The sequence below is a fragment of the Thamnophis sirtalis genome, unplaced genomic scaffold (genome assembly GCF_051295495.1).
Source record: "Thamnophis sirtalis isolate CommonGarterSnake01/CBP01778 unplaced genomic scaffold, rThaSir2_p1.2 scaffold_11, whole genome shotgun sequence".
In the NCBI taxonomy this organism is placed as follows: Eukaryota; Metazoa; Chordata; class Lepidosauria; order Squamata; family Natricidae; genus Thamnophis; species Thamnophis sirtalis.
The window spans coordinates 48525283-48547426 of NW_028261391.1; the positions used below are offsets into that span (position 1 = coordinate 48525283).

At 35.2% G+C, this 22144-nt stretch overlaps 2 protein-coding genes across 5 annotated transcripts in view; one reads left to right on the forward strand and one right to left on the reverse strand.

Annotated features, from left to right (window-relative positions):
- SLK (STE20 like kinase) overlaps positions 1-5746 on the forward strand; it is a 46683-nt gene extending 40937 nt beyond the window's left edge. For all 4 annotated transcript variants that reach the window (XM_014065846.2, XM_014065847.2, XM_014065848.2 and 1 more), the window contains one exon: positions 149-5746. In XM_014065846.2, coding sequence (XP_013921321.2) covers positions 149-295 — 147 coding nt within the window. In that variant the 3' untranslated portion in view covers positions 296-5746. The remainder of the gene's footprint in view (positions 1-148) is intronic.
- Positions 5747-6065: 319 nt separating this feature from the next.
- COL17A1 (collagen type XVII alpha 1 chain) overlaps positions 6066-22144 on the reverse strand; it is a 65701-nt gene continuing 49622 nt past the window's right edge. Inside the window, exons 43-56 of the mRNA XM_087725793.1 lie at positions 21956-22024; positions 21617-21658; positions 20379-20492; positions 18713-18844; positions 18276-18350; positions 17621-17758; positions 16685-16774; positions 15647-15757; positions 13694-13846; positions 12209-12565; positions 9725-9856; positions 9310-9372; positions 8104-8166; positions 6066-7656 (exon numbers count right to left, since the gene is read on the reverse strand). Coding sequence (XP_087581919.1) covers positions 7607-7656; positions 8104-8166; positions 9310-9372; positions 9725-9856; positions 12209-12565; positions 13694-13846; positions 15647-15757; positions 16685-16774; positions 17621-17758; positions 18276-18350; positions 18713-18844; positions 20379-20492; positions 21617-21658; positions 21956-22024 — 1589 coding nt within the window. The 3' untranslated portion in view covers positions 6066-7606. The remainder of the gene's footprint in view (positions 7657-8103; positions 8167-9309; positions 9373-9724; positions 9857-12208; positions 12566-13693; positions 13847-15646; positions 15758-16684; positions 16775-17620; positions 17759-18275; positions 18351-18712; positions 18845-20378; positions 20493-21616; positions 21659-21955; positions 22025-22144) is intronic.

The window sequence follows — 22144 nt, forward strand, 5'->3', positions numbered from 1 at the left end:
AGAAAATCACTAGTGCTTCCCCCCCCCCGCCCCTACTTACTCCTTGATTGAATAAACTATTGCATTATTTCAAGATAGTTTTATACAATGTCTTCGATAAATCTAGAAAAATCCTAAAGTTATTTGTTTTTCTGTGTTTAATCACTAGACATTAGAAGAGGAATTTGCCCGGAAACTTCAAGAACAAGAAGTTTTCTTTAAAATGTCTGGAGAATCTGAATGCCTTAATCCTTCAACTCAAAGCCGGATTTCTAAATTCTACCCAATTCCTAGCCTGCATTCCACAGGATCATAACAGTTGAACCTCTGTGAGGTGGTTTCAGTGTGCTGTTGACATTGGCAGTTTACCATATTCTGTTTCTGTATTTACACTCACACTAATACACAACACACAACATATCAAACTTCTGCTTTCAGCAGAGACAATCAAGGATGTTAGAATTTTCTTTCTTTGCTTTTGCTTTCTTTTGTTTAAATGCTGGAAAACAATTGAAATTAGAAGCACAGAGGTGTTCTTAAAACAGAATATGGTATAATGTGTTTCAGAAATAGATACCTGTTTGAAAACTGATCTAAAAACTATATATCCAATATATTTGCACTGGGAAGAAAGCCTAACCATTTAATGATCATCTGCAATGTCCCAAGAATCAAAGATGATTCTTAGACAAAGTCAGTACTGCTAATTCAACCAAATCTTGTTTATGAGGCAGCAGCTCTCCAGCCTCATTTTATTCAGTGCCTGAAACAATTAAACATACTGCTCTTTTATAAAAGATTTGTGATTATCACATGGTAAGCTGTTGATGTTAATATCTGTTGCTGTTATAGTGACAGTGTTTGTCAAATCCTTAAACTGAGCATTCCCACTCAACTTTAAAATGTACAGTTTATAGTCTCTCCCCTCCTCTTTTAAATTTTCTATTTGGCTTTTAATATTCTACAAAATGAATTGAAATTGTAGAATTTATATCTTTTTAAAAGAGGGGAAATGCATTAATTTTCACTCCCCCTGCAGCTCTGCATGATCACATGAAAAGCAGAGTTAGATGATCAGAGCAGCATTATCAGATTTCAATGCTGCAAAGTCTTTGACTGCCCTTGTACTTACAAATTAATGTTTTGATTTCCGGATATGAATAATCTTTTTGTAAAATTTCAGTATGTACATTGAGCGAAGGATTTACGTTAAGTACTAAAACAATTTAATCTGCTACTTCATTTGCTAAGAAGTAAGTAGATAGTTTATTTCTAAAATTCATAGCTCCACTGTAATTTATTTTTTTATATTTCTATCAGCGGGAGATTTATCTTCATTCAGTAAGACAAGCTTTTCAATACTGAAGCATATCAAAAACTATTGCTTTTGATATGCCAAAATTAAGTTTGTAATATAAATGTCCTCAATAGCGCAATCCTTTAATAGGTAATTTTGGATTATCATCCAAACATTTTCATAGTTTGCTATCTTTCATTAAAGGCAAAATTGGTTACCTTTTATACAAAGGAAACAGATTTTTAAAAAAAATACAAACTGCCTTAATGGAAATGTGACCAATACTTTGGCTACTGAATTCAGATGCTGAGTTTGATTTTATTCGGTTGTTCAATTGCTTCAATATTATAAGTATAGGCTGAAGATGCATATTTTCAGTTAAATTCTGTTCATCGGAAATAATAATTTGCTTGCAACGTATAGCTAGCCTTAATATCTGATATCTTATTTTATAAATATGTAATGTGTACCAGGTTGTAAATTCCTTTATATGTTACTAGAGTGTTATGTTTGCTGTATTGCATCCTAAAAACCTTTTGCAGAATTGCATAGATGAAAGAACACCTATCAACTTTTACGTTTTTTTTAAAAACTTCACCTTGTGAAACAACTAGTACTGACTGTAACATTAAATTCTCTCTGTTTAATCAACATATAAGTCTGCTTTAAAAAAAATCTAAAGTCCATTGACTCCTTTGAGGAATGTTTTATTTCTGTATTCATTTTTCTTATTTGGGTTTATTTTTTCAGTCATTTCTTGTTGTTAATACATCTGCTTTTTGGAGATAAAACAAACAAACCTGAGTTTGTTCAGAATCAAATAATTGGACAGCATGATTAAGGCAGAATTCTGAAATGTACAAATGGAGGCATTGTTTGCTAATCTGAATGGTTTTCCTTTTGGTGTGTGGTGTTTTGTGGGAATTTATTAAATACCATCTGTATGTAGAACTAGGTAATCAACATTTGGAATACATTAATTAATACTGCTTGGTATTTTCCCATGTTAACGGTTATCTGTGGTGGAACTTTCCTCTTAGGAGCTTTATTTCAATATAGTTACAATTTCATGACATAAATTGGGTTTGAGATCCATTGACCCCCATAATGGTCTTCGGTTATCTATTTCAGGTCTTCATTGACAATTGTTTCTTTGACATCATGACAGGAAACATGGCTTGGATATGGGTCAACTTGGACCCATAGTTTCCTATTATAATTTGAAAAGTTTTCTATTTTTCAGTTACAGTGCTCTTATTCTATTGGAACATAATATCAAATTGGCTATATGATCCAACCAGCGGAAGAACAACTCACTAATACCTCAAGAAATATGATTGTTGGATGACAGAATAAAAAGCCTAAATAATTGTTGCCTATGATTCAACTCTGTCAGCTTCTCTATATTCAGTTATTATTCTGCTCTACATTTTGTGATCTTTTTGTGGTAAGGCTAATGCATGATATATAAAAGCCTGTAAAATTCACACAATTTTAGAAATTGAATTAAGGGCTTCAAGGATACTTTTAATAATAAAGAATTCTTTCAGAAAGAAACATCAAGTGACATATCTCATTATGAATATATTTACATAAGGAAATATTTAGCAAGATATTTTCTAATATGTTCTCATTTTATTGTATGCTGCCTCATTGGTTTAAGTGGTTACACCAGTTGGAAGGAATAACTTGATATTCTGTCTATCAGTAATCATAATTCTGTCAGTATATCCCTTTCTTCATCAGATAACATGACATATTATGGATGGTGCTCTTATATAATATCTGAAGAATAAATATGCAGAACTCCATTGAAAAGTATAGGTTTATACAAGAGAAAAATGTCATATTCTTCATGGGCCTGTAGCTTTGGCATACCAATCCTTAAGCAAAAAGGCATGGTGAGTTTCTAACACAAAATAGACACAATGTGGGTATGTTACTACAAGTGTATTTTTGATCATATCATTAGTTTCATAAATCTATACAGCATTGATGCTTCCTGTTGAGATTAATATTGTCAAAGCAACATTTTAAAAATCATTTTTAAAAACTGATTTCAGTTTTATTGTGTCAAAGGAATAAAATTGAGTTAGCCAGATACTGAAGCTTTAACATCATACAAAATAAGCCAACTTATTCTGTATGATGATCAATTCAAATATTGATTTTATTTATATTGTAACTAGTGAAATATATTCATGAATATAGTTCATGAGCAGGTGATTTGGTGTAGTCATTAAGGCATCAGGTTAGAAACTGAGGCACAAAGCCAGCTGTGCCAATCGCTGTCAGCCCTAAGAAGGAGACGGTGGCAAATAACTTTTGAAAACCTGATAAGAAAACTGCAGGGATTAATGTAAGAAGTTGACAGGATTCAACACTGACTCAAAGGCGCACACACACGCACACCTGTATTCAATGTTGAATACAGGTGTGAATTCAATAGGGTGATATCAGTTGTGATAAATATAAGAATCTCTGTATAGAAAAGAATCAGATAGGAGACACTGAAATCTTGGTTTGGAAGAAAAATTCAGGAGAAGAATCAAGAAGTACTAATGTACCTGCAACTGAATATGAGTGCTAAACAAAGTGCTAAAATGCTTATCCTATCTTGGACTGAAACAGATTTCATACAGGCTATGGAGAGTAATTGTTCCATTGTATATTGTACTACCATACAATATACATTTAGATTATCCCATTTCTGGGCATTACATTCTTGAAAGGATGAGAGAAGCTGGAACAATTTGCTACTAGGGTACTAAAAATTGTCTGATTGGGCCAATTAGGAAGAATTAGGAAGAATTTCTCATCAACAAAAAACACATAGAACAATCTGCCAAGAACAGAAAGAAATGATGCTGTCTTGGAGTTGGCTAGCAACCTGTTAGGGGAATTAATCAGATTCTGGCATTGAGTAGGGTGTGTGTGTGGCTGCTATAATGAAATCCCTTCCAGTTCATAGTTTCTGTGTCTCAATGACAAGTTGTTAGTTTTGCCTCACTAAGAATGATGAAATCTCTCAGCTCAATCATCATAGGTATAAGGGGGGGAAAACCCATATGTGCCACTGTACATTCCCAGATAACAAGTTGGAATGGCGGTACCATACATAATAAACGGTTATTAAGCTCTTGCTGTGTATTTGCTTGTTACTTATTCTAACGCCTATACCCACGATGGGTGAAGAGGCGTCAAGTACAAGTACAAGTACTTATTCTAAGGATGCTGTCCAATCATGAGACCTCAGTCAACTAGATTTTTCTTTTTGATGTTTGAACAATAAATAAATCAGATAGTGTGTTCTTCTGATCATTTCTTTCCAGTTAGCCCTTTCTAAAGAGATGAGAAGGAAAATTCTAAAGAAGCCTCACCGTGAGATTTTGACACTCAGAGATGTATCAAAAAAAGTATAACCAGCTCTTGAGTTGGTCTATGAATATATTTTCTATTGCTGCCCTCTAAATCTGCTAGATGATCCTAAGAAGACATTGCTTCTTCATACCTAGATAATGATTTTTTTAAATTAATTTTTATTAATGATTTACACATATGTAAAAGATAAACAAAATTATATAGAGTGAATTTTTATTTTTAAAAAGTAGTAAAGTTCAAGTAGAAAAAAAGATTAAAGTAGTTCTTGATCTTTATAGCAGCTAAAAAATCTCTACCCTCTTTAAAGTTATAAGATGATTCTTTTTTCACATATTCAACCCTTTTTGATTAGCAAATACATAAATCATCCATTCGAATGAAAATGATTTCTAATATTGTGACTGAATATCTCTGCTTCAAACTTTACTAAAAATGTTTGTTCCTGATCAATTTGTACTAATTGCTGTTTACTCAAGTGGATACAGCTGGTTAATTGTGGAATACATTTATTAAATGTCAATTAGATCAATTAAAATGTAAATTAAAGTCAATCCAATTTTGTTCCCTTTTGTAATTGTGCCCTGCTGGATTTTGAGAAAAAACACACTACAGAATCTTAAAGTAACTTTATTTTTTAAAAAACAAATATTTCATTTACAAATAACATTTGAATTAAAGCACAGCCTACTTCTGTGGCAAATAGCTCAAACGGATTCTCATTTCAAAATCCTTACAACTAATTCCCACGCCTGGATTTTAGTTACAAATTATTCATTTTATCCTGAATAAAAACCAGTACTTAAAATTTAAAAAGAAAATTTGGAATTCATTTTCCATGCTAATGATAAGTTCAGAAAAGTATTTAATAAACTTAAGGATTTATGCTTGATGCTTAGGGTATTTTCAGAAATGGGCAGCTTGCTAATCCAAATTTTAATTGCAAATATGGCTTGCTGGTTGTCAAATTGCTGGAATATGGCCTCCAGTCCTTTTTAAAAGGAGAAATACCTGGTTTGAGGCCAAAAAAAAAAAAAAGATAAACCGCAGTTCTTCATCTTGTGTGTTTTTTTGGGGGATAAATCTCTCCAATCTGGTGCTTTCTAAATATACTAAATTTTCATCCATGCAACTTCAAGAATTGGAGATTAGTACCATCTGGAGAGAACTGGAAATTAGTCACTTGACCACTTGCAACTTGTAAATGGGCAATCTAGCATTGGTGTTGATCATCTACATCTGTATCCTTTTGTTACCAATCGAGTTGGCAATGACTTGATGTCACAAAAGCAATAGAACATCAGGATTGCTCATGTAGAAAATAAGAAAATAGAGGATGAACTATAACTGAGTATAGTATCAAAATGTCAGCTATCATTTCAGGATTTAAAGTATAAAAGATTACAGTGTGAATCAAATCTGTTGGAGGGATATGTGTGTGCATACGCGCCTAGACAGATTGAAAAAGAGACAAGCAGACAGTATATCTGTCTAATAATTTCAGTATGAAATTATGTTTACAGGCTTAGGAAAGCTGGATTTCATGTCTATAATTGCAATACATTAGGTTTTCATTTTGCAAATATTTATAAGGAAACAGGTTCCACTGAATTTAGTGGAACCTTTTAGACATGCACAGAATTGCACAGTACTATACCATTTACTGTGTGTGCATGATTATGTCAGGTTTAATTTAACTGTTCATACCAATTGTTTTGCAAATACTACTACAGTGCATTTTGATGGGATCAGAGAATTTAGGCAATACAAAACAACATTGTCAAATTGACCGATCTGAAGCTATATGAAAATAAATTTTACGGATAAATATGCTTATGTCCTTTACCTATTTTGTGCATATAATTCTATGATGAAATTAATTGGGGTTGTAGATTCTTATTGAAAAAAGCTTGAAAGGTGTTCATTGTAAAGGTAGAAGTGTTTTTATGTAAGATTATTCCATTTTGAAGGACATGATACTGAACTCAGTATGAAATTGTACTATCGTAGTTACTATTATGAGAGCCAGTTTGATGTTGTGGTTAAAGGTACCACACTGGAAATTGAGAAATTCTCAGCCCTAGGGAGAAGGCTATGGCAAACCACCCTGAGAATGTTGCCAAGAAAACGTCTGGGACTTGTCCATGTAGTTTCCAGGTGTCAAGACTGACTTGAAAGCACCAAGACCAAAACAAATCAATAGTTCGCTTAAAAACTTCCCTCCTAACTATGCCGGAACAACACACTACTTTAACTTTAGTAGAAACCAAAGGCTAGAATATATATGAGAGCTAATGAAAAGCTGGATATTAAAAAGGCATTTCATGTGATAAAAAACCATAGCAAACTTTTTTTTTATCAGTTCTAACAAAAATGCTTAAATATCATTAATTCCAATATTCTTCACAATGCAGTTAACAGGGTTTGAAAGAATGGAGAAATACAGTATATAAAATATAACATGTTTTATACATCCTGCTGGCAATATTTTGATTTTAGCCCCCGTTTTAAATGCAGCACTGTTAGATACATCCCTTGCTAGATAAAGTACCCACCTTTAATCCTTTCATTTTCAAAATGAAAATGGTTTTTAAAAAAATGTTTCAAAAATTATATGAAAATGTTCTAGTATTTATCTGAAGGAATTCAGATGTGTCTGGATAATAAGATGAATTGGGCAGGGTATGCAGATATAAAATCCTCATAGTTCAATGATAGATCTCCTAATTAATATAGAATTATAACAAGTGACTAATTACAAGCCTCTGAAAGCCATCGAGAATCTAGACATAAGAGAACATGTTAGTAAAATAATTCCCCAAATACCAAGTCTTTGTAGCAGATTGATGTTTCTTTAGTGAAAGTCAATAGCCATTGGTGTTTCATCTCTTTTGGCATTAAGAAACAACAACAATATTTGGGATAATCTGTGCCCTAATTTGTGTTCTTAGTTTAGGCTCTTGTACTTTGTCTTCTACTTCGACCACTGTACACTGATTCACCTGATGGAGACAAAAGAAGCAAAACAATTAATTTATTAAAATCCCAAATGGAGTTACTGTCCTGACACGTAGAGGTGCCTCTGCTATTAACCACAATGGTAAAAAGAAGAAACATGTGACATGTCACATACCCCACCCATTTACATTTCCATCCTAACAGACCCAAGAATGTAAGTCATGAGGTTTGGATTGTGATATCACACGTTTTGTCATCACATTTGTCACCACTCCTCACGAATGCTTATGCTAATCTCATTTTCTCTATTATTTGGATCTAATCTATGCAGGGGATTTATAGTATAATAGTTATTCCCTATATTGTAGATTTCCAAAGGTTATGAAAGGAATTGCTCACACAAAATTAATAGTTCAGAGGATTATAAATCTCAATTATGATTAAAACTTTTTGATCATAATGCTTCTCTTTATTTAAAGATAATATCATACCTTTTTCACCTTTTGGACCCCTTGGTCCTTGGGGGCCTGGTGGGCCCATTGATCCAGTATCACCTAAAAGAATAAAGGGGGAGGGGAATCAAATAACGTAATGAATCTAAGGATCTAAACCAGGACATTTGACAAAAGGTTAAAAAGACCTTTGTTAAATCATTTAACAAATTCAAAGATTAGTCAATCATAGGCTTTCCAATTCCTTGTCCCAAGAACACTCCCAGCCATTTTCTTATGAAGGTATCAAGCAAACTGAAAAATGTTTCATTTGCTTCCTTTTCTGCCTCCAAATTTTCCAGCAGTTTTCAATTATGCAAATTATAAATTACATTATGCATAAGATTATCAGCATTTGATCGATAATACCATGTTTCACTGAAAATATTTTCTTTTGACCCCCAAAATAAGCACTGGTCCTTATTTTCGGGGGAGATCATATTTTAGCGCATGCACGCAAAAGTCCGATTGGGCTTATTATCCGGGGAGGTCTTATTTTCAGGGAAACAGGATACCTGCCTAACTACAAACAGCCAGAATGAACCAATGTTTAGTATTAGTAAGCAAAAGGTTACTATTTAAACAAAATTAAATACAGGAGAAAATGCTTTCATATTTGTGTAGAACAGGGGTGTCAAAATGGCGCCCTGTGGGCCAGATGCATTACACACAGGCCACGCCCACCCCAGCTCTGCAAAGGCAAAAAGTGTCATGATGTCACGTGAGTTTGACACCCGTGGTGTAGAAGTTGCTTTACTTTTTGTGTATGTGACTTTGCTTTATTTTTATATTTTTAGTATAAGAACGAAAACATAAGTGAAGGCTGTTATGGCCAAACCGGTAGTACCTGCAAAGTCAACTAAGTTTAATATGCATACTAAACTGAAAGAAATGTTACCATTTTCTCTAAGGGTGAATAAAGTCAAAAGTGAAGGTATTTGTGTGCCAATAGAATTGAGGGCCAAAAGGCCTTCCCAAGAAACAAGCATAAAGTATTGGCACTCTCAAAGAAACTCTTAGGTTTACGGGGGGGGGGGGGGCACCTTTATTTTTTAATTCATCGCTCCCAGTAGGTCCTAGCAGTATTGATTAAAAAACATCTTGCCTGACTTTCCAACCTGTTAGTTTATTTTGAATGGTATGACATCACTGCACATGAAAGCCAATCTTGTTTTTTAAAGATTGCCCTAGAGGCATTTAAATCACCTTTACGGCCTGGATATCCCATCAGTCCTTGTGGTCCAGGTGCGCCTGGAATGGTTCCATAAGCTGTAGAAAACAATCAAAACCAACATTTCTAGATATTCTGCTTATAAATATAAAATAAGTGCTATTTATGCAAGTATTTCCAAAACAAATGAACTATTATGAGTTAAGTGCCATTAGCCCTTTCAGCCTTTTCTGTTATGCTGAATCAAAGTAAGCTATTCACGTTTTCTCTGATAGTATTTCATATATTGTTTTTAGAAAGGCCCAGAGATCAAATTTATGACAAACGTTTACTTCTACCATTCACAGTTATGTTACTCTAGGTATATAGATATTGATATAGATTAAAAAAAGAAAAAGAAATAGGAAATGGTATATAAAAGGCTAGAGTAAATTAGAGATTATTAGTTACCTCTGAAGAAATCCATGAGGTCTGCTGTGATATTGCCATAGGATGCAAACACTTTGCTAATACCAGGGGGGCCAGGTGGTCCAGGTGGGCCTTGTGTATGATAAGTGAAAATGTCTTGAAGAAGGCCTCGGCCTGGGAAATAAATTGGTTTTTTAAAATTATTATTATTATTATTCATTAATTTGTATGCTGCCCATTCATGTACGTCTGGGTTGCTGATAAAAAAAAATATATAACATACGATTTTAAAACACTTAAACAGCTTGCGTATATAAACAAATTTTAAGATTTTTCCTAAATGGGGCCAGCCTTGGCTCTAATGGTAATCACAATCGCAATTTATTTGACAATATAGGTCCTTGTGTGGAAAAAATTAGGCCTTTTCTGTGGATAAATTTGTGACGGGACATACAAAAGATGCCCCATTAAATACCTAACATTCAGGATGGGCTATACAGATGTAGATAATTCTGCAGAAGATTTGGGCCCAATATACTCAAGGCTTGTACAATAAAGTGAATTGGACCATGGGAAGAAAAATGGCAATGAATGAGGCTATTTTAATACAGGGATCCTTGAAATACTACTTAACCAACTGTGTTGATTCATACCCAAATTTGTAACACACCCAGTCTTGTAAAGAAAGATAAAATTAATGAGAACTATCCTTGCTCCTCTAAAGAATTACATTTATCTCTTGGTCATAATTTTGAGTGCTATTATAAGAGGCTGCACTAAAGTCTCACAGAAAACGCACATAGGTAACTTAAAATCTTTACCAAAATATTCAATGTGAGGTTGAATCATTGTTCTCCATGCATGGATGCTAACTGATTGATTGATACAAACACACACACACATACACACACACACACACAATGTCAAGTCTTAATGCAAGGCTTGGTATGTAAAGTGCAACATTCTCCCACAAAGTCCACAATTTAGATCCTACACAATGACTTTTGTCCTACTACTATTACTATATTAAGATTTAAAATTCTTGCCTATTTAATTTATGTTATGTAAGAAACAGTATTCTTCCACTGTTGGAGCTAGTCGATGTTAGGTCTTGGTTTTCATTTCTTGAGGCACTTATCATTGCTATATTCTCAATATGGGATATAATTTGTCCTAACAACCCCATTTATTCGTATCCTTTTCATGTATTCATAATCTTGTATGTACTTATATCTATTATCTTTTACATGCTTGACAAAACAAACAAACAAATAATTTAATAACATGAACCAAAGATTTAAACTTTTTGTAGGTTCTATTGAAAAACAATTTGTTGTGTGCTGACTCTTGAAAATAACCCTAACCATAATCTAATCACTCAAATCTGCCGTCATTTACAGAATTAGCTTTCATCGAGTTTGAGCAAATACTTAGGACAGGGTTCCTTAAACCCCCAGGCCGCCGTCCACTACTGGACCATATCTATTTTGAACAGGGCCGCTCAAGCGGCGCACCCTGCATGTACACCAGCCTGCCGCTTGCGCAAGTGGAGCTGCACATACATGCCAGCCTGCTGCTCATGTGGCCCAGTTCTCCTCTCACTGCCCCAACCAGGCCACCAAGCCGTAAATGTTGAGGACTTAGGGAATTAAGTATTGACAAGTACAGTACTGAAAACAATCCTAGGCATGGTTGTGAGCATATACTTCTATGGTACTGCTTTACCCCTTCAATGCATTGGTTTTACTGCCATTCAGAAATGGATTATGTGTTGAGCATTTTCCAAAAATGCTTTCTATCAAATCAGAGATAAGCAACATTTGAGGGGGATGGGTAACCACAATTAAGCATCCCAATGTTTTGAAGAAAGCCATTTGGTGTTTCTGTGATATCATTTGGAAGGAGTATGACCAAATATTTCCAATCCTATTCTAGGTGTATCAGGTCTCCCAGGTGTAAACTATTCCCAGTCCCATGTTTAAAAATCATTCCTGAAAGGCCAAAATCATGTTGCTAAAATCCGGCTCTTCAAAACCAACACCATTTCTATAGTAGAAACTCTGAGTGCTGGGGAATTGCTAAAGGAGTGCTGGGGAGGGGGGGTTTCATATAGCCACAGGCTACTGATCTTGAATTAAATATTCAGGGTGGCATGGATATTTTTAAAAACCCATATTTAGTGCAGCAATAAGAGGCCTATGAGCTGCATGTGATTTGCAGCCCCAATTCATACCTTCAGGTATGATTTCCAGTATTTTTAGTAGCTCCCCCCAAAAAAACAGTGGACAAAATTGTTAATTAATCTGCAAGGTTCAACACACACACCATTTAATCCTCCAAACTTTACAAAAGGACAACAAAAAATGAAAATTTTGGGATCATTAGATGTAATTTCTGAGTCCATAGCAAAAGAACATTGCCTATCAATGATTCAGTGAGCTTTAGTTATTAAAATGTATTATGTTTTAAACTACATCTATTTCCCCAAGCTTGGCACAGATGGAATATACTATATTGTGTACTTACTCTGTATGTTTTCAGAGACCCTGGATGCTAATTCATTGTAATCCAATGACCCATCATAGGATCTCATATAAGATCCTTTTTCACCTATTAAACTCATTTGTGATCCTTCTCTTCCAAATGTTCCAGCATAAGATTCATCTGCACGTAATCCACCATTGCTTCTGAACAAATTGCTGCTTGATTCTCCTGTGGCTAATGATGCATCATACGATAAGCCAGAACTTGTAGATCTGCCATATGTTCCTTCTGAATTTACAGAACTTCTATAATTTTCAGCCCTAAAGCTGCCATCTCCTCTTGGTCCAGGTGGTCCTGGAGGTCCAGGTGGTCCTCTGATGAAGCTACGTACATCATCACCTACAAATCATATGGTGCATATTAATAGGACTACATCAATTAACATAGATTCTGATTTTCTATAGTTTTGCAGAATTGAGAAGCTAAACAACAACAATAAAAATATACAATAGAGATCAGAAGTGAAACAATCTGCTGTATGCAGTGGATTGCTTATTTTGTAGTGATGGAAAATTGTATTGAATATAAAACATATGGAAAATCCCAGATAATTGGATAACTTCAGATGAATAAGGCCCTGCATCCTTTCTCATAACCTCTTTGTGGCTCTTCTAAACAACACCAGATTGGGGGCCTTTCAATATCTTGGAGGGAACCTCTTTCCAGAAGGCAGGTGTTGCTACAAAGAAGGCCTGCTTTCAGGGTCCTGATAGATGACACTGGAGCACAACAGCAAGATTGAATTGGCCAGGTAGCTGTTATGGGAGACAAGAAATCCCTCAAGTAACCAGGCCCTATACCATGCAATAGTTATAATCTCTGACCGTGAATCTGAAACTAAAGTGGATTTGTTGCTTATTTTCTTTATCAAGAATTCAGAGCAATACATACCATTTGTATTGGAAGGATGTTACAAATGAAAATCAAGAAGAAAGGTTACTTCCATCATCAAGATCAAGAACCGTTATGGATGTTTCAAATGTTGATACTTCAACATTTCAAAACATAAAACTACTTTTTGTGTGTTTCCCTTCATTACTCTAGAAATACTCTCAAGGACTTTTCACATGAAAATAGTAGAGGATTCTTATTCTTTTTTATGAGACAGTGGAAAAAGCATTCCACATGGTGAAATTAAGAATATTTTCTAACTCTGGTCATGCAGAATATATGTCTCTTTGTATGTATGTATGTATGTATGTATGTATGTATGTATGTAATGTTATGTTATGTTATGTTATGTTATGTTATGTTATGTTATGTTATGTTATGTTATGTTATGTTATCTTGAAGGCCACAAAGATAAAGTTTTAATAACTAAATTTAGGATAAATGCAATTGCCACATAAGAATCTAATTTGAAACCCCAAAGAACTCTGAATTCAGTCAGATCATGAACCAGGATGAAGTCCAAATCTTGAATTTTCAAGTGGAGCAAATAAAACTGTAAAAGGAGTATATGCTTACTTGTAAGGTATTGGATCAATTCACTCCTGAACTGGTCACTCCAAACTCCATACTCAGGAGAGATAACACCAGTTCCTGAAAAACCAGGTGGTCCTGGGAGGCCTCGGGGGCCTGGTGGCCCAGGGGGACCAGCACCCAAGGAATATCCCATACCTTGAAGGGAAAAGAAAACACTATTTAATTAAAAAAAGAGGCTTTTTACTTTTTACAAGAGTTAGGATGAGGTTTATTTAAGACAAGCAATTAAAGTTTTAAATTTAGCTCCCATATCTGTGTTCTGGTTCTCTCTTTCCCATGTTATGTCATGTATTTTAAAACCATAGTCATAAAGGCAATAACTCTAAAATAATTCCACTGTATTGTGGAATTTATTATATACAGTGATACCTCAGTACCTGCCGTTAATTAGTTCTGGGAGGCACGATGTGTACCAAAAACGATGAGTACCAAACAAATTTTCTCATAAGGCATAATGTAAAGAAATTTAATGTATTCCCAAACCAAAGACAGCACACATTTTAAGGCTATAGTTAAAAGATAGGGTGGTATATCATTACTTCTACATCAGAAATAAACTAAAAATTAATAAATACTTAGATTAAGTAAAATAAAAGTCTGCAAGAGGATGTGCACAGGGCAAGATTAACACTTCACCCTTTGTTTCAGCTGGAAAGGATAGCAAGTCATGAGGCAATCGACACTGACAAGTTCTACTTATGCATTGAGTATCAAACAAATGACAAGTATTGGGACAAAATGTTCATGGCAAAATGAATTGAGTATCAAATTCAATGAGTTTCAAAGCAATTGAGTACTGATTGAGGTACCAAAGTACTATGACATCAATCATATTCTGGATTATGTCATACTGAACTCTATGAATTTACTTCTCAGTAGGCAAATATACCATGCTTTTCCAAACTTATTGCCTTAATTTTAATCAGATAGTAAACAGGGATTTCTTCACAATAATCTTATCAGAATGTGATTTTTATATTAATATTTGCTAAAAAGGTATTGAGGACTTTGGTGTAGTGGGTAAGACAGGCTAGACACTGGAAGACAGTGAGTTCTAGACATAAAACAGCTGATGGACTAGTCATTATTTTTGAGCTCCTGAAAATAGGCAAAGGTAAATTACTTCTGAAATTGTGCCTTGAAAATTGGAGGGACTAGTCCAGATAGTTTCTAGAAGTCAAAAACTAACTAGAAAGCACATACACAAAAGGATTTTTTCCTTAAATAATATCACAACATTTTTAATACTGATTTCATTTTTTAAAATTATCTTGAAATGTTTTGATTCAGTTTGGAGGGGATAAGGAAAATCAAGATGCGATTTTACTAGTTCCATCTAAGCATAATTTCTAGGGGGGGGGAATAAATTATCACTTGAAATAATAATAATATGGAATATTAGTTTGCGCCATGACAGTCATAATTTTTAGAAAGTTAGATCTGGCCTAAAACACATATCAATGTAGTTCTGTTAGCAGTTTTTACCTTTTTAAAAATGTAGGTGAAACCCAAGTAGACTTTCTGACTGATTCGTCCACTGTGCTATTTGGTCATTTTAACCATTCAAATTTTGTGCTATCACCATCCCTACATTATCTTATCTGCCCTGTAAAGTTACAGAAAATTTTCCTCTTCAGAAGCCTTATCTCATATCATCTAAATTCAGCATTTTTCAAAATTGGCAACTTTTAAGATGGGTAGACTTCAGCTTCCAGAATTCCCTCAGCGAATTTTAATTCTTTTTCTTTTAATTCTTTTGAATCAGAAGTACTGATCTGATGGACCACATTAAATCCGAGAATTCAAAATCTTGATTTCAAAAACACTAGTGCAACTTCTAGAATTTTCTGGATGGGGAATTTTAGACATTGAAATTGCCAATTTGAAAAAAACTGATCTAGCCAACCAAACACAATCTGTATCAACTTCTCTTACTTTGTAGATATGTGGAGATATCCTCTGCAGTAAGGGTGGAAACAGAGCTACCTGATCTTCCTGGGGGGCCTGGAGGCCCAGGTGGCCCCACAATGCCTCTGAATTCTGAATCTGAAATTATAAAGGAAGCAAATAAATAATACTAGCACCTGATTTACTGCTTTTCCTGCTATCTTCTCCAGCCCACATATAAGCACACCACTTCATACTCATTTACATATCCACCAGGTCAAAATCACTGTTGCCTAGAGATAAAAACACCCCTCTGCAGTCCCATTCAATTATCTAACTATAGGGTAAGGGATAGACAAACTTTTGCTGTGTTTTTTTTTAATGGTCTTAATAATGATAGTGCAAAATGAATAAAGCTGTCTCATACACAAATGGGACTTTTCATTTTTTTTAATTTTTTTTTTTTTTGCTGCTTTAGAGTTAGAGATTATTTTAGCACCTATACTATAGCAGTTGTATTTCTGATGCCAACTTGTAGAACTCTGCTGCCAATTTGGGTCACTGTGCCAACAAAATTAAGCAGTCTGATCAGAAAGGTTTTGGAGTTTTTCATTTAAGGAAGTGAGGATAGAACAGAAGAATCAACTACATCTATTACATGGTGAATATTTTAGGACTTCACATTCAAGACCTGATGCTGAGGTTATGGAACCTGTAAGAATGTATACCATGCTGGAAATGCCATATCTGATAACATTTTTATAGTTCATTCACATATGTCCCTGTGCTGTTCCCATTTTCTTCTGTCGTGAGTAATAGGGTTAAATACTTCACTTATTCTCTGGCAATATTTTATATAGCTATGAGATGGAGCTGAATTTTCTGCTGCCTGCTTCAATTACAGTAACAGAAACCTAGATGTTTGAAATGTAGAGAAAGAATCCAAGATGGCAAATTCAAGGTGAGTGATAATGGACCTGTAATTGTAAGGAAATTGAGAGAGGAAATCTTAATATGCAGGTCCTTCAGCTGTTCAACTATGAGGATGACTTTTTTAGGATGGTATGAATGGATGACAAGGCTCACCTTGAAGCAAAGTTAAGATATCACCATAAGATGTTCCTGGCAGACCAGGAGGACCAGGTGGTCCAGGAAGTCCAATAGTAGTTCCAGAACCTAAAAAAATTAATGAAAGTTGAGTTATGAAATCATGTAAGAAAACTGGAAAGAACCATGTTATATATTTCCTCAGAAAATATATGCATCTAATGTTCATATTGATTTAATCATAGAGTATGGACAAAAGATACAAATTAGTTTCAGGAGCATCTTATTCTTACCAAAAACAATTTGGCTAAAAAAAGCTTTCACATCAGACTTTTATGATACTGAAATGATTATAGGAATAAACTAAAATCTCAAATCCTCTTAACAATTTCCTCCTACCCTACCTATTCTATTTTTGCAGGAATTGGGTTTCTCTAGTCTAATGAAAAGAAGGACTAGGGATGACACGATCACAGCGTTCCAATATTTGAGGGGCTGCCACAAAGATGAAGAGGTCAACCTATTTTCCAAAGCACCAGAAGGCAAGAAAAGAAACAATGGATGGAAATTAATCAAGGAGAGAAGCAACCTAGAATTAAGCAGAAATTTCCTAACAATGAGAACAATTAACCAGTGGAATGGCTTGTTTTCAGAACTTGTACAGTGGTGGGTTCCTACTGGTTCAGACCGGGAATATTACAAACTAACTCGAAATAGTTTCCACAATGTTGGCTACACTAAGACAACTTCATTATAGTGAGGGAAACTGATGCCATAACAGATATAGAGCAGCAACAATTGGTTGGGATATTATTACATTCCTACAGAGTATCTGGCAATCGACTTTTCTAATAGGATTACAATGAACAGTACAGAGCATTCAATTTATCTTTCATGGTGTATCATTGAGAAATTCACCTATGCAATGGAATCGCTATGCTTACTTATAAAGCTTGTTATAAAAGAAGACATTACTTGTCATGTAGCTGATAACACGTCTTGTTAACTCATCATAGTCCAATGACAAAGCTAAACTATCTCCTCCAAGTCCAGGTGGCCCAGCAGGACCTGGGGGACCTCGAGGTCCAGTAAGATATGATCGAATGTCCTCTCCTAAGAAATGGATTTAAAAAAAGGCAATGTTTATTTTTCTGAATTTTTGGTCTTTCCCAAACCAGCAATATTTCTGGGTAGCTTCCAAGCTATTTTTAACACACTTTATATTTTTCAACTTCTATAAATGTTTTCTCCAATAATTCTAGTTTTATTAGATTTATTAGTACTAATTAGTTATACATAAGGTAGCTTGATATTCTTTAGCATGGAACAAAGGAATGTGAAACATGATGTTCCTTTAAACTTAATAAATACAGTATGTTTAATTTTGTTTCTCATATATCCAACATTTGTGCGTATTTCCTGTTCTCTTCATTGAAAATTTGGTGAATACTGTAACTTCTATTTTACTGAATTTTTCTGAACCAAATAAAAGTTATTTGTGTGAACTCAACATCCATTTGGAGATTATTTCATGCTGCAGTAATTAATACCACAGAGTTTAAAAGGAGACATATGTACTTATTTAAAATAAAACATGGCATGGATAACTAGTCTTAGAGTATTTACTTACTCTGCAGCATGGCAAGAAGATTTTCATAAGACAGTGATGAGGAGAATGAAGATAGAGAAGATGAGGAACTGGAAGCTGGAGAAAGAAAAAAATATTCAAAAACAGAAATTGTAAATTCACAAAGAAACTAAAACAAATTATTTCCAACATATAACAAAGAAAGCAGATGATGATGAGAAAACAGGTTCTAAAATATCTGATAGAAGTGCATCAGTGTGGTAACACAATCTATTCAACACATTAAAATTATTTCCTATTCCTGATAAATTTACACTGTGCAGCAGGCATTGAAAAGAAGCAAGCCACTCAACTTCAGTGTGGTAGCAGTGTCCAAATAATTTATATATCCCAGACAGATCTGTTCTGTATTTTCATGTGCAAATATGAAGAATAACTAAAGAAATGGAAACTCAGTATAAAAAAAATATGGGCCTTACTGGATAGGTAGCTCATAACACGATGGGCCAATTCACCATAGTCCAAAGATTCAGCACCAATGGTGATTCCTGGAGGTCCTGGAGGACCAGGTGGGCCTTGTGGTCCAATCAGGTAACGGCCAATACTATCACCTAATAAATGTTAAAAAACCAAAGTTAAATCACTACAGAGATGGGTTAGTGCCATGATCTCCAGGTTCTCTTGGAAATATATCAGCATAATCTAGGGAAATTCTAAAGATAATTTTCCACAGCATTCTTATATAATTAGCCGCTACCTCAGATTCAAGAAATACTTGACTGGAGAGCATTTAGGAATCCAGATTCTAAGTTCCTAACATGCTATTTTCACTTATGCTTTATGCAGCATATAAATGCAGTTCATCTTTTTTCAACATGAGGCCTTTTATTGTTAAACCGATCCAACTCTGACTATTAGCCATGCCAAATGGGTGTGTGCAGACATCTATGAGATACCGAAGTAAGAGGAAGATCAATTTATATTTTTCTCACTTACTTGGGAAGAATCATATATCAAGACCAATTAAGTGAATGGATCATTATCCCTGTTGTGCACGTGGAAAACATTTCTGTACTTTAAGTTATACATATCTCACAGTGAAATCTTGGCAGCTAAGGTATAATCTAATTGCTAATTAGGAAAGGAAACATGATAAAATGATACTTTAAAACAGAAACTTGGAAACAATTTTTTTCTTGGTTATTTCTCTCTTCCTTGTCAAAAGAAAACTGGAAACTTACACGTGGAAAGTGTTGTCTGTGAGTTGGAAATTGCGAAAAGCTTCGAGCCATTTCATGCTTTATATTAAATGAAGTAGTAATAAAGGGCGTAAAATTCTTTACGGCAACTCTCAGACTTCAGGGATTAAGTCATATTTTTAAAATGTTATTCTCCCCTCCCCATTTAAATTTTCCTTGTAAAGAGCAAATGAAAACAAGAAAGGGTGTTTCTATTCATATGCTATCTGTGACAAATAGAATGTTGAGGGTTTTTTCCTTTTGAAATATAGAAGGGTGGACCATGTTAGATCTAATCTCATCCCATCCTCATTTTCAAACATTGCAGTGCATAATATTACCACTCTGATATCATACATATCATATGCAATTTCTGGGTGCCCTTTTTCCAGGCACTATCTGCCCACTGCACACAAGCTAGCCAGAAGAGGATACTCAGGGCTTAAGGCACGCAGGAGGTTGGAAGCCAGGGAATGATATTCTCAGGTTTGATCTTCACACTTTAGAAAAGCTTCAGAGGTGGGTTGCTCCCAGATTGGCCCAGATCAGCCGAACCAGTAGTGGTGGCGGCGGGAGGTTCATGCACGAGCGAACCGGTAGCAACAGGATTTGAAATCCACCTCTGAACAGCTTGCTCCCTGCAGTTGTAAACTATCATTTTTTTATCCTTTAGGAAAGTGGTCAAAATTGAGCTTGAACTCAAGGTGTTCAATATTATTTCATCAAGCATGAATTAGATAACAGATATAAGTATAAACATGATTATGTATACATGAAATGAATACAAATACAAGGGAATATTAGGACAGAGAAGGTAGGCATGCTGGTGCGCTTAAAGACTTCTTAGGAATGGAGTGAGGTCAACAGTAGACAGTCTAAGGTTAAAGTTTTGGGCATTTATACTCACTCTGTAGGTACTCAGCGACATACTGTTGGATCTCTTGCATTGAACTAATTCCAACTCCTGGAGCTCCAGGAGGACCTGGAGGACCTGGAGGGCCCTGAGAAATTCTGGATCCAGCTGTTAAAAAAAAATTACTTTACTTATAATACCTTTCGAACAGTGGTGGGTTCCGGATCCCGGTGCAACCGGTACGGTGCAATGGGGCCGGGCGTCCACCACATATACACGCACAGTGTGCGCATGCGTACTTACTGCCCATGATGCTCCAGCTGCTGAGCGGAGCATCGTGCAGGTGCTGTACACTCCATGCGCATGCGCGGAAGCCCCAATCGGCTCAAATACCATTAAGGAGGATGGGTGGGCAGATGGGCCCTCCGGAGCACTATACCAGAACAGTACCTGGTGCTCCCAGCAGGCACCGGTACGCCCATACCGGGGCATACTGGTTGTATCCCACCACTGCTTTTGAAGTTCTCCTTATTGGATTTCCTCCACTCCCTCCCTACTCCTCCACACCTCCACACCCATCTTTTAATTCATATTGCTGTACTTTCATTATTTTTATTGTTTCATTGTCATATTTACATTTTTATAATTATATGTCTACTGTTGTAAGTTGCCCAGAATAGACCCACAATGCGATGGGCAGCAAATAAATGTAATAATAAATAATAAAATACATTTCCCCTACCCACCCTATCTAAAGTTCTCATGGAAATAAAGGGACAAAAAGAAAACATTCACAGGGAAAAGATTTGGGCATGTTAGTGCACCAGTGGAGAGCATCAGCCCTTTGCTCCTCTTCCTGGTTAATCTGAATCTGATCAATTACATGAAGAAAATCTAAGTCTGATTTGCAATGTTTATTTGAGCACAGACTTTCTTCCACCCATGCCAGTAAGAACATACTCATGAATTTGAATCTCTAATTCTAGTGCTTATTTAGTTCACTTCTGGACAAGAGTTTTCTATACAGCAAGCTGTTGTTTCTGAGCTTTTGAAAGTGTTTCAATTTTATTACAGCTATTGTGCTAAAATAGCCCCACCACTTTTTTAAAGGCACGATAGATTAAGAATATGGGCAGTTCAATTTCAGGAAAGTTTTTCCTGGCACCGATGTATGGAGCTGTTATTCACCTACAAAGTTCTCAGAGAAATTAAACTCCAATTATATTTACCCTTGCAGAATATCTTATCATTGTAGCAAATGTGTATATATTAAATAAAATAGGCTTCCTTACCTCCACCAGGGATTCCAGGGGCTCCTGGTACACCTGCATCACCTAAAAAAATTAATGGGAAGAATGAAATGGCCCAGTATGTAACTCACCCTTTGTTTATATAACACTATTACTGTTCAGCAGGATAGAACAATTTTTATTGCCTTATTGAGGAAAAATAGGAGTCAAATGAGATTCTCAAATGAGAATCTAGAATTATTTATATCATTTTAAACATTATTTTTTTAAAAACTTCAGTCAACTTCGAATGAGAATACCAGAAGCACCAGGCTCTACCATTTGGCATTCAAGACTCTGATAAAGGGGTCTGTGGGAAGAGCCGCCTCTCTTTGCACAAACCTTTGTCTCCTTTAGGCCCAGGTGATCCAGGACGTCCAGGTGGTCCTTGGACAGAAATTCCAGAACCTGCTAAAAAAGATGGGAAGGAATCAGAGAAAACTGAAGGGGAACTGGGACTAAGGGAATAAAGGCATATAGGTCATTGTATCATTATGCCATACACAGGGATGGGTTCCTGCCAGTTCTAAC